Source organism: Vigna umbellata, chromosome 5, assembly GCF_029865625.1.
Source record: "Vigna umbellata cultivar VRB3 chromosome 5, Vumbellata_1.0, whole genome shotgun sequence".
Taxonomy (NCBI): Eukaryota; Viridiplantae; Streptophyta; class Magnoliopsida; order Fabales; family Fabaceae; genus Vigna; species Vigna umbellata.
In genome coordinates this window covers 31,913,063-31,926,663 of record NC_142169.1, presented here as the reverse complement: position 1 = coordinate 31,926,663, position 13,601 = coordinate 31,913,063, and the positions used below count along the sequence as shown (strand labels likewise).

Sequence of the window (13,601 nt, the reverse complement as noted above, 5' to 3'; positions counted from 1 at the left end):
AGCGGGCTTTGTTCCACGCGGGCGACTATTGGGAGCTGAACCTGCTCTCCCTCCTTCTCCAAGTCGGATGTGCGTACCTGTTAAAGGTGCTCCGACGCTCAAGTCAGTAAAGTGATCGAACGATTATAATAAGTGATACAAGTAGTGCATAATGTGCAGCGTGCGCAGCCCAGAAATCATACTGGAACTCTTATTTATACTGGTTATAATGGGCTTTTACCTTTCGCCGGTTTAATGACGACCCAATCACGCCTTAATCTTCATTATGGGCTTTAATAAGCTATTATCATTTGTAATTTGACCATATGACCACTCGACCGGTATGGGTGGTCAGCTTGGATAGAACCGTTCGATTCACGGGGTCGGGAGACCATATAATACCAATCTTTGGGAGAGTTAAACTCGGAGAGCCGTTCAGTTTTGAGTGCGTGAGAGACCGTATTGTGGGACCGTACGGTACAGAATATGTCCAAGCAGAATACAAGATATGTGAAACTCTATTCTTCCTTAAGAAAAGTCCTCCTTATGTAGCTTATTAAAAACCCTACTCGGTCTAAAATAAAAACCACTCAAAAGTTGGGTATAAATAGGAAGTTAGGAATGAGGAAAATTGTATTCTTAATTATTTACAGATGATTATAAAATGTAATTCAATTTCGTACTGTTAGATTTTCAAGGCCAAAACTAGAAATATAAAGTTAAGGTGAACCAATCAAGTATGATAAGAACTGATCCGTAACTTCAATCCAGGAAGGGAAAAAAAAAATTCAGGCATGCAAATGACATAAAATTTTGAAAAATTAAGAACCACTAATACCAGATTAATTGGCCCTTTAAATTTGCTTGCCAGATTATTCGGCTCCAAAATAGACATTATTGAAACACCATCCGAATAATGATTACTAAAATTCTAGAAAAACATTGGCACATTCCATAATCAAATCGGACAAATGACAATAGAAAAAGAAAATCAAAAGTGAAACACAAATTGAAGCACCAAACCCCATTGCTGATTAGAGAAGAAATGCGAGATCTGAGAGAGAAGTCTCAAGAGAGGAAAATTTTCGATTTTGTGAAAGATAAAATACGTTCCATGGGCTTTTTCACCCTTTCAAATTACAATCAACAGGGACAAAATTAATTCAGATAAAATTTAATTGCATCAAAAGAGTATTATCGAATTAACAAAAAATAAATTGTAAGTAAAAAAAAAACAGTTTATGTATGATGATAAGGAAATGACATTACACCTAGGATTTAGCAATGAAACACGCAAATTATTCATGAAAACTTAGCAACACAGGTATTGTGAAGGGAGGGATTAAGTTCTTGAGCACAGGCTTAGGCCCGAGGCTTGTCTGACTTGAGTGACTTGACAACTTCCCATGTGAAGTCAGGGTCATCCCTTCCGAAGTGTCCATAAGCAGCTGTCTTCAAGAACCTGTGGCCACCCCTCTTGAGGTCCAAATTAATGGTGATCATTCCAGGTCTGAAGTCGAAATTCTCCTTCACAATCTGGAGAATCTCCTTGTCCGGAATCTTTCCGGTTCCATAGGTGTCAACAAACACTGACAATGGCTCGGGGACACCGATGGCATAAGAAACTTGGACAATGCACCTTCTCGCAAGCCCATTTGCCACAACACTCTTCGCAGCCTGCCTCACAATATAGGCACCACTTCTGTCAACCTTAGTGGGGTCCTTGCCTGAAAAGGCACCACCACCATGAGCACCCCAGCCACCGTAGGTATCGATGATGATCTTTCTTCCAGTGAGACCAGCATCACCATGGGGACCACCAATCACAAATCGGCCCGAAGGGTTAAGGTGGAAGATGGTCTTCTCATCAAGGTACTTCTCCGGAATGACAGGCTTGATAACATGCTCTTTAAGGTCAGCAGCAATTTGGTCATTGCTCACAGTCTCATCATGTTGGGTGGAAATTAGAACGGTGTGAACACGTACTGGAACCATGGCACCGTTGTCATTGTAGTACTCAACAGTTACTTGTGTTTTACCATCTGGCCTCAGCCAAGCGCAGGTACCATTCTTCCTAACCTCGGTTAGGCGAGCACCGAGTTTGGTTGCAAGGACATGGCTGAGCGGCATGTATTCAGGGGTTTCGTCAGTGGCATAGCCAAACATGTGACCCTGGTCACCAGCACCAACCTCCTCCGGCCGCTTGGTGAAGTGGCCGTGCACACCCTGGGCGATATCAGGGCTCTGCTGCTCGATGTTCACCAACACCTTGCATTTGTCAGCATCAAGGCCAACATCATCAGAGATGAATCCAATGCTGCGGCATGTGTCACGGACAATCTTCTCGTAGTCTACTTCGGCCTTGGTTGTGATCTCCCCAAAGACCATGACCATGTTTGTCTTGGAGCATGTTTCACAGGCAACCTTGCTGTCAGGGTCCTGAGCAAGGCACGCGTCGAGCACTGCATCAGAGATCTGGTCGCACAGCTTGTCCGGGTGACCCTCGTTCACAGACTCAGATGTGAAGAGAAAGGTTTCGGTTGCCATTTATCAAGCTGCAGAAAACACAACGTTCAGTTTTACAATGTACATATGCTTAATAAAAAAACAAAAAACAAACTTCTGTTGGTGCTATAATGGAAGCTGAGATTCTAGATCATATTCCAAAGAGAATAAATTAAAGCATAGATCCCTACAACAAATTGATAGAAAATCTCGAAAGTTTATGCCAAGTTGGACTAAAATAGTTTATCTTGATCTACTTTAGAAAAACTCACGGTCCTTACAAAATAATTGCAGATAAAACGATAAGAAAGTATATACGAATATTCCCGGGCACCAAGTAGGAACGAATCTTGGATTTCTGAAAGAAGAAAATTTAAATGCACTTAATTGCGTTGTTCTTCAAAGAATATCGATTTCATTTTAGTAATCAACGTTCACCTTTAATATAACCCTCTATTTCGTAAATTAGTGAAACTCCAATAACAGTACAAAATATCTACACATAATTTTTGTCCTTTCAAGAACATTAAAGCACAACATATACCTCAAACATTAGTTTCAATTTTGAAATTATAACGCTAAGAAAAAAAGTAGCCCTCATTGAAGTCATTTTAGATGAAGACAACGCTAAAGGATTCAAGAAAGAAAAAAACTAAATGAACAGTATCACATGAGGCACAAAAACTAGACCCGGACAGATAGAGAGACAAAAACAGAATAAGTTAGAACAAATTATTCTCGTGAAAGCATCAGATCTATACAACAAAACACCAAAACTCAACAGAAATAGTATATCATTTCATATCATCAAACTACAACGGTGAAAATCATGGAGGAAAAGAAAAGAAATATAAATAAAATTCAGATTCATAATCGTAAGGGTTTAGTTTAGGACAAGACAGGAAACAATTTAATTTGGGAATAAAACGTTACATACAGTTGCGGAAATGGAACATATATATATTATTGATGGTACGCAAAACAAGGTTTATAGAAAAAAAAAACGGAACGAGGATAAAAGAGAAGAGAAGCGTGATGAACAAACCTCTAAAGAATGAAAGAATGGGTTTTGAACAAAAAAATTCAGTGGTGGAAGTAAATCAGAGTCACCAGACAGTCCCGAACCCAACAGCAAGTGACTGGTTTAGTGTTGTGAGGGTAAGAGAAAGAACGTGGTCTCGGTATTTATAGTGATTAATGCCCATTCATATGACTGGACACCGGAACGGGCGGTGTGCCATTAGATTTGACACCCAAATCAAAGGAGTCGGTGAGATTGTGATTTGCCACAGCGTGAGCGCGTCTAACCGGGTACCACCGGTCACTCACCAACCTTAACCGAAAACGTGTCAGTGTCGGCAGCACAGTACGGTACAGGTAGATCCCACCGTCGTTCTTGGTAAAATTAAAAATACTCTTAATAAAATATTACTTCTGGATCTAATTCAAAATTATTCTATTTTTCATACGGATAAAACATGTAGCTTTTATTTAATATTTTTGTTTTTATATAATAAATTTGTATTGTTAAGTAACTTTTATTTATAATTATTGAAAGTAATATTTATATTTAAACAAATATATTTTTGGAATACTAAACAGTTTAAATAATTGAAATTTGATTATACTTAAGTTGATTTTTTTTATATATTTGAGTTTAGATAGAATATTATCTTTTTAATTTATACATGAAATCTTAATAATTAATTTATATTTATCATAAAAATATTCATTTTTAATTGATAATGTTAAATTTCTGTAATTACAATGTTTCTTAATTTTTTCTCAAATCTAGTTATGTATAGTATTTGCAGCGAAACGAAGGTTAAAATTATAAATGAATAATTATATTATTTTATTTTATTTAAAATTTTTATTCGGTTTTAATTTTCATTTAAATTATTTAATTTAGTTTCTTATTTTTTAACTAAATTTTGATTAAGTTTTGTTAAATTTAAATTAGTTTCATTTTTATACATATTAAATGTTATAGTTTGTAGTATTTCTAATTTTTTTAATAAAATTAAAAAATTAAAAATATTATGAAGTAGCACGTAACATGTAAAAATATAACATAAATCTAACAATAATAGTTTGATTGTTTTTTTTCGTTCTCTCTTAATTTCTCTGAGAAATGTTTGTGGTACAGTCTCCATTTGGTGTTATAACATTATGAGGAGTAAGTAATGGATGACATATTTTCCAACATTTCCAATACTAACATTTGCTTTAATTTTTTAATTTGTGATTTTAGAAAGATCAGTGATACTGAATAAAGGCACTAACTAACAACGATGGAGCAGGAGCGGAATGGAAATACTCCTCACACACTTAACAAAAATGAATTAACTATATTAAGAATTTGGTTAATTAAATATGTTAATGTGCAAATTATGATGATTGGACTAAAAATGATATTAATCATTTAGAAATTTTTTTGGTTAATAATATACTTTTAGCTATTTGTTATAAATATTAAATTAAAGAATTTTATTGATAATTATTTATATCACATTTAATAGTTTCACAACTTAAAAATAGAAATCTGTCTAAATAATTTTTCTTTCTTTCATTTTCTGAAACATTTTTTAAAAATTAAATTAAACTTTAAAATATATAATATCTCGTATAAGAAGTGATTCACTCTCAAGATATCATTCGATGAATTTGGATTTGGGATGGAAACATTATGGTCTATAGTGTAATTGATAACTCCTACGACACACAATTATATAATTACATTTATCTAAAAGACAATTGAAGTTAATATAACTTTGAAATATAATTAAAAGTGTTGAAAAATTATTTAAATGGTTATTTTATTTTTAAAATTATGTTCTTATAATAATAACCATTTCTTAAATCAATGGTTGAAAATGGTTAATCTTTAGAATTTAGTGATATGATTTTATTATTTACTACATTATAATTATTAACATAATTATATATATAGTTAACTGTTAAGTAAATTTATAATAGGCTTAAAAAAATTTATTAACATAATTATAAATTATAGTTAACTGTTAAGTAAATTTAACTAAATAAATATTTTAATTTTAAAATACGTCATATAAAAATTCCACGTATTAGTTACACTGGTTTAAGGAAACCTGCAGATGTATTATTACCTATAGTTTTTTTCTTCTTTATTTTGACTATGTTTGACATGATTTTTTATTTAATTTCTAACTTTTTTACTAACAGAAAAAAGTGTGGAATATAATAATTAAGAATATAATTTTTTTATAAAATAATCACTTATCTTTTTTTAATCTTCGTTAGATAGATAACAAATACTTTCTAGCCTTTTAAGAGTTTGGTAAAAAAAATAATTGTTACAATAGAAAATTAAAAAAGAGTCTTCCAAAATGAATAATTAAATTTAAAAAATATTATTATCAATACAAACAAATATCAATATTTCATTTACTAAATTAATAATTTAAAAATAGTATATAAATATGTATGTATGTAAATCTAATTTTATTAAACTAATTTTATAAAATTTAAGCAGGCTTGAGTTACACTTTCTATTATAAATCAACACTAAAAAATCCTAATATAAAAGATAGTCATGAATAATATATAATTGTCATCTCACACTTACATTTATGTGATCTAATAATAAAGTAAAAAAAATGCGTATTATTGACAAAATGTGGTGCTAAAAAAAAAGTAATAAGTGTTGTGATTTGTACATAGTTTATTGAGTGATAAGGTGGTGTCTTAATATGAAGTGGAATATGAGCGTCTTATACCAAATGAATGGAATGTTATCACCAGTTGGTATAAAGCAGCACCAGAATCACTTTACGTTATTTCGTCACTCATTTTACTTCAAGAATAAAAAAATTAAAGTCGTATACGACGTGTTTGGATTATATTAATTTTTTACAAAATCAATTATAATTTTACGCTGAAAAGTATTAACTAGTATGTTTTAGATGTATTTTTAACTAATCTTCCTATTGTGTAGCACAACGCGCAGAACATGGGTCATGATTATGAAGAATTAATGTTGTTGTGGTAAAGTTGTGGGAAGTGAGAAATAAGTGAATTTATAAAAAGGGAATTGGCATGAGTCAAACTTAGTTGATTGAACTTTTAACAAGAGAAAAGAAAAAAACAACAAAATGCATAATGACAAAATTTTATGCTAAACCAATGACTGGTATATTGGTGGTTATGCAACGTTATTCGCAAGGTGGAATATGACCAATCATATTCCAAATCTACGGCAAAATTAACAGAAGGAATGTGAATATTTTAAAGTAACTCGAATCAAAACTGTGACAATGACAAATTATTTATCATACTATTTACTTTAATAAGCTTAAAATTGTGTTGTCAAATATTAATTTTATGATTTATTTTAGTGTTGTTTTTATAAGACTTTATGGCTAGGGTTTATGAGTGATTGCCGTGTTTTGCTTATATATATATTCTAGGTTTGATTTACATTTTGGAAAAAAGAACATTTTTCAGAAAATAAAGTCTTCAAGAAATAATTTTTAGTGGATTTTTGCTACAAAAACAATTCTTTGGAAGGTAAAAAAAAATTGTTCGAGTTAAAATATAAACTTTTCTAATAAACATCGGGTTTTTGTTATTAAGTCATTGAATTTCTTTTTCCCGCTAAATTTTTATCTTTAAAAAGTACTTATGTAATATTTTTCGTAACTAAAAGAATTTTAGTTATTCTTAAGAATAGTAATACCCACGATTCTTATTTCTTATGAATAATAATTTTTGGACGTGAAAAGTCTTCTCTTCCACCAATTTTTCTTTTACTTTCAAGTATTCAACCTGATGAGAAAATAATTTTTTCTTTTATTGTTTTGTATTACTTAAAATTGTCTCATACATTACGCGTTCAATTATAAAAAAAATTAGCACATTTCCTACACACAAATTATGATTAATATTAGGAATGACTAAAATATTGGTTAGTAAGTAACATTACTAAAATATTTAATTTAGCACATCAAATGATTAATATAAATAACATGCTATCTTACAAGTTATAGATTACTTTAGCTATCTTTTAATCAAAAACTAATCCAAGCAATTTATTTTAAGGGTTAAATACATATCAGCTAGTATTATATAAAAAAAAACAGAAAACACCCCATTTTTATGACATACAGTATACCATTTAATTGCATTTTCAAGAACAAGAAAATTTGGCAGACTCATAATTAACGTAATCGATGTGAAAGGTTTGACTAAAATTTCAGTTAATCTCTACAGGTCTAAGTACTTCAAATAGTTGATACTTTTAAAAAATTAGTTAATTTGATTATTTTAAAATTTTATAATAACCCCGTGAATTCTTAATGTGACATATATTTAATTGTGATATATTAGTAGTTATTTTGAAGTACAGTGAGTGTGATGGTAGCATAATTAATAGTTTAAAATGTTAATCATACAAAAAAAATTAAAATTGTCTCGTGAATAGTTTAGTTTAACTAATGTTCTTATTCATATTCGAAGTGTGAATCTTTGAATAAGTAGTAAGATATATATAAATTGAAAAATTATAATTTTTGTTGAAGATTAGAATATAAGAAAAAAATTATCTGTAAAAGTCTTTTTGATGTTCAAGTCAATACATAAGAATTTGGATCTTAATGTTAATGAGAACATTGAGATAATATAAGATAATATCAAAATAACATTTTATCTTATATATGATAAATTAGTAAAATAATAATAATAATGTGATATCTTATATAATATACTATCTATTTTGTAAATGTATAGTATGAGGAAATATCATGAAGTAGTCAAATTATTGAGATTTAATCACATATTTTAGGTAAATGGATCTTGTTGGGTTGTATTACTTACCATATTTGTTGGGACAAATATGTATATAAGTCCCATAAACTTGGAAGTTCCATTAGCTTCATAAGTTTGATGTCCTTCCTGGTTTATCCGTTTGTCGATAATAGAGTTCTGAGACTCCATCGTCTCTCCATCCTAACAGGGTTGTGATGCCATCGTGCACCATTATCTTGTTTTGAGTGACAGGATCAACCACGAGTCTCCTTGGTCCTTTGCTAGGTTGATCTTTTACAAGCTATTCGGGATATATGTCAAGTAGATTGACTGTGATTCACCCTGAACTATTGTCGGGTGACAAACTGCTATCTACTCAAGAATTGCATGACGCTCCTCCTAACGGCTTCCCTAGCGCACGAGAGTACAGCTCTTGTCGCGATGCTTTCATGATGGAAACTCCTTACTTTTCGATAAATGCCATGTTTAGATTACCGACTAAGGAGTTTCCCTCCAAGGACGGAAATGCAGAGGAGGCTTCTTGTTCTCTAGGTTGGTCAATTTTTGGTTTAGTGCCTAGAGGTCCGCTTAATGCTAGGTGTGCAAGGCTTCAAGCTCTTCGTCGTAGCACTTGCATCGTTGCTTGTTCCCTGAGATCAACGTTCACATATGATTCTAAAGGGTTATCACTAAGTTGGAGTCAATCTCGTATGATAATTGGGCTTGACTTTAGTAGTAACCATGAAAGAGTGAGGTTGAGGCAAAGTTTTAGCAAGGTCACACAATGGATGCCAATATTTTGATCTAAAGTTTGTTGACTATCATTGTTAGGGTTAATCATCGCGTATACAAGATATTGTCTACTTTGGAATCTAAAACTTCATCATGGTTTTGTCCTTAAAAAACGCTTCAAAGGATGGAAGAAGGAAGGAGTATTCCAATTATAGGAATATTGGGTGTAACAAAACATAAGTCCCCGAATCAAGGTCTAAGAAGAATGATAATTCATCTCCAATGGGAGATTAAGGGAACCAATGGTTCGTCTTTAGAACCTCGACCCCACAATGGGCATTAATGCTTTTATAGGAATTCAGAGTATGAACCTTCAAACAAGTGACAAGATGTATGAATTGGAGAAGCTTGATATATGCTCATGTGAGTTAGAACACAAGAGAATATTCACTTACAAAAGACTCTTTAATACTCAAGTCGATAAAAATTTGAATCTTTTGAATAAAAAAAAGTAAGTATGAAAAAATGTGTATTTCCTAGTAAAATGTCATCCATATTTATAGAGTTTATAAGTTCTATCACTTATATGATAAAAACAAACAATATCAAAATAATATCAAAAGTAATATCAAAATAACATCTTACCTAATTAATAGAATAACAGTAATAATGTAATACTTAATATACCATATATTTAATAACATATATTATTAATATATAAATATTTAAACTAACAAATATATCCTATAATATCTATGAAGTTGAATGTTTCTAAAGTGTAAGCATATTTATTCGGTCGGGAACTTTAAAAAAAGGATGAATATGACGATGTCTGATACGGAGAAAATGAATATATAATAGCAATGGTTTTTTATCAGAGTAGAAAGCTATGAATGAAAAGTGGGTGATGAGAGATATTATTAATTAATGGACACATTTATATTATTAATTAATGGACACATTTATGCAAGTGAAAAAACCATAATCCCATGTTGTTGTTAATTATTTGAAAGGTGGCTGGTTTGGTGACCAACCAACACCAATGAACTTCCCAACCATGGTCTTATGTAGTTCAAAAATAGTCAAGTGTGGTTCATCACTTCCCACATTTTAGACTGAGATATACTTCATCATCTTCAAAACTATCACCATTTAAGTGTGCCTCGTTTCTCTGCATCAAGAGAAGAAAACCAACGTCACGTTTTCTCAACAATCATGGGTGAATAAAATCATTAATTTTAATCTTCATTTTATATTATGGGTAAAGAACAGAACCATGAGTAAAAGTTGAGAAGCAAAAAGAAAAAAAAAAGGAAAATCTAAGAACAACTCGAGGATTGAACTTTACAATCTGTGGACAGAGATATAGAGTTCCATCTGTTTCCGTGTTTCAACGCAAAGGTCAGATCTGATATTCTGGATGGATCTGAAAACCATGAGCTATAAATGTGGTAACGTGCAACATGCTATTATCGACCACCCAAGACACAGCTTGTCGCCATTTTCTTATGGTAAAAGTAATTACTTTTTAAGAAAGGAGACTACAAAATCTGTTACTACTAATAACGTATTTGGGTTGAAAAACATCCAAACGGACATCGTCGAAACACCATCCGGACCCTGATTACTATAATTTCAGAACAACATTATCAAATTCCATAATCAAATCCGACAAATCAAAACCAAAACATACAGTGAAGCATTAAACCTATATCTAATTAGAGAACAAATGCAGAGATATGAGAGAGAAGAGATACGAATCAGAACGAACTAGAGAGAGACATCTTATAAGGGATGGAATTTTCAATTTTGTGAAATATAAAATGCGTTGCAGGGGGCTTTTTCACCCTTTTAGATTACAATCAATAGGTACAAAATTAACATAAAATTTAATTGCATCAAAACAGTAATATTAAATCAACAAAAAAATAAATTTTAAGTAAAAAAAACAGTTTTTAAACTATAAGGAAATGGCTTTAGACCTAGTACTAACGAAACACGCAAATTATTCATGAAGACTTAGCAACACATGAATTGTGAAGGGAGGGATTAAGTTCTAGAGCAGACGCCTAGGCCTGAGGCTTGTCTGACTTGAGTGGCTTGACAACTTCCCATGTGAAGTCAGGGTCATCCCTTCCGAAGTGTCCATAAGCAGCTGTCTTCAAGAACCTGTGGCCACCCCTCTTGAGGTCCAAATTAATGGTGATCATTCCAGGTCTGAAGTCGAAATTCTCCTTCACAATCTGGAGAATCTCCTTGTCCGGAATCTTTCCGGTTCCATAGGTGTCAACAAACACTGACAATGGCTCGGGGACACCGATGGCATAAGAAACTTGGACAATGCACCTTCTCGCAAGCCCATTTGCCACAACACTCTTCGCAGCCTGCCTCACAATATAGGCACCACTTCTGTCAACCTTCGTGGGGTCCTTGCCTGAAAAGGCACCACCACCATGAGCACCCCAGCCACCGTAGGTATCAATGATGATCTTTCTTCCAGTGAGACCAGCATCACCATGGGGACCGCCAATCACAAATCGGCCCGAAGGGTTAAGGTGGAAGATGGTCTTCTCATCAAGGTACTTCTCCGGAATGACAGGCTTGATAACATGCTCTTTAAGGTCAGCAGCAATTTGGTCATTGCTCACAGTCTCATCATGTTGGGTGGAAATTAGAACGGTGTGAACACGTACTGGAACCATGGCACCGTTGTCATTGTAGTACTCAACAGTTACTTGTGTTTTACCATCTGGCCTCAACCAAGCGCAGGTACCATTCTTCCTAACCTCGGTTAGGCGAGCACCGAGCTTGGTTGCAAGGACATGGCTGAGCGGCATGTATTCAGGGGTTTCGTCAGTGGCATAGCCAAACATGTGACCCTGGTCACCAGCACCAACCTCCTCCGGCCGCTTGGTGAAGTGGCCGTGCACACCCTGGGCGATATCAGGGCTCTGCTGCTCGATGTTCACCAACACCTTGCATTTGTCAGCATCAAGACCGACATCATCAGAGATGAATCCAATGCTGCGGCATGTGTCACGGACAATCTTCTCGTAGTCTACTTCGGCCTTGGTTGTGATCTCCCCAAAGACCATGACCATGTTTGTCTTGGAGCATGTTTCACAGGCAACCTTGCTGTCAGGGTCCTGAGCAAGGCACGCGTCGAGCACTGCATCAGAGATCTGGTCGCACAGCTTGTCGGGGTGACCCTCGTTCACAGACTCAGATGTGAAGAGAAAGGTTTCGGTTGCCATTTATGAAGCTGCAGAGGACACAACGTTTAGTTTTACAATGTACATATGCTTAAGCAAGAAAAAAAATCTGTGGGTGCCATAATGGCAGCTGAGATTCGATATCATATATTCCAAACAAAGTAAATTAAAGCATACATCCCTAGAGCAAATTGATAGAAAATCGCGAAAGTTTATGCCAAGTTGGATTAAAATAGCTTCATCTTGATCTACTTTTAGAAAAACTGCTGATCCTAACAAAATAATTGCAGATAAAACGATAAGAAAGTATATACAAGGATTCCCGGGCACCATCTTGGAAGGAATCTTGGATTTCTGAAAGAAGAAAAATTATCCCTCATCGAAGTAATTTTAAATGAAGACAACGCTAAAGGGTTCAAGAAAGAAAAGATTAAATGAGCACTATCACATGAGGCACAAAAACTAGATCCAGACAGAGAAAGAATAAGTTAGAACAGAGTATTCACGTGAAAACATCAGATCTATACAGCAAAAGACCAAAACTCAACAGAAATAGCATCCCATTTCAGATAATCAAACGACAACAGTGAAAAGCATAGAAGAAAAGAAAAGAAATATAAATAAAATTCAGATCCATAATCGTAAGGGTCTAGTTAAGGACAAGACAGAAAGCAATTCAATTTGGGAAGAAAACATTTTGCAGTTGTGGAGGAAAACAAGGTTTATAGAAAGAAAAACGGTACGAGAATAGAAGAGAAGAGAAGCGTGATGAACGAACCTCCAAAAGAACGAAAGAATGGAATTTGAACAAAGAAATTCAGTGAGTGGAAGTAAACCAGAGTCACCAGACAGTGCAGAACCAAAGCGCAAGTGACTGGTTTAGTGTTGTGAGGGTAAGAGAAAGAACCTTGTCTCCCTATTTATAGTGATCACTGCCTCCTTCGTATGACTGGATACCGGAACCGGCGGTGGTGCCGTTAGATTTGAGACCCAAATCAAAGGGGTCGGTGAGATTGTGATTTGCTATGGCGAGAGCGCGTCTATAACCGGGTACCACCGGTCACTCACCAACCTCCACGGAAAACGTGTCAGTGTCGGTAGCACAATACGTTACAGGTAGATCCCACCGTGATCGTTGGTAAAATTTAAAAAATACTCTTAATAAAACATTACTTTTGCATCTACTTGTAAGCAAAAATTATTCTCTTCTCCATATAAGGGATAGTTAAATCTATTTAATACTTTAATTTTTTATAAATATATTTTTTAAATAATTTTTATTTACATTTATTGAAAATCCACATAGCAATACGTAATAAAAACCTAACATATGTATATTTCACGTCACTCTATTAGTTATTAATTTTAGTGCTGTTAACAATTAGAAAT

General features: G+C 33.5%; 2 protein-coding genes across 3 annotated transcripts; both read right to left on the bottom strand.

Annotated features, from left to right (window-relative positions):
- Positions 1-1,196: 1,196 nt before the first annotated feature.
- LOC124836604 (S-adenosylmethionine synthase 1) lies at positions 1,197-3,685 on the bottom strand. Of its 2 annotated transcripts, none has more exons than XM_088116127.1 (2): positions 3,530-3,685; positions 1,197-2,534 (listed from the first exon to the last, which is right to left on the bottom strand). In XM_088116127.1, the coding sequence occupies exon 2, from the start codon at positions 2,524-2,526 to the stop codon at positions 1,342-1,344; it is 1,185 nt and encodes a 394-aa protein (XP_087972253.1). In that variant the 5' UTR covers positions 2,527-2,534; positions 3,530-3,685; the 3' UTR covers positions 1,197-1,341. The 2 variants fall into 2 exon arrangements, with proteins under 2 accessions (XP_087972253.1, XP_087972254.1); XM_088116128.1 differs by lacking the exon at positions 3,530-3,685 and adding an exon at positions 2,766-3,460.
- A 7,098-nt stretch (positions 3,686-10,783) lies between these two features.
- On the bottom strand, positions 10,784-13,148 carry SAM-2 (S-adenosylmethionine synthetase 2). Its single transcript, XM_047311786.2, has 2 exons — positions 12,991-13,148; positions 10,784-12,262 (listed from the first exon to the last, which is right to left on the bottom strand). Exon 2 carries the CDS (start codon positions 12,252-12,254, stop codon positions 11,070-11,072), a length of 1,185 nt encoding a protein of 394 aa, XP_047167742.2. The 5' UTR covers positions 12,255-12,262; positions 12,991-13,148; the 3' UTR covers positions 10,784-11,069.
- Positions 13,149-13,601: the final 453 nt, after the last annotated feature.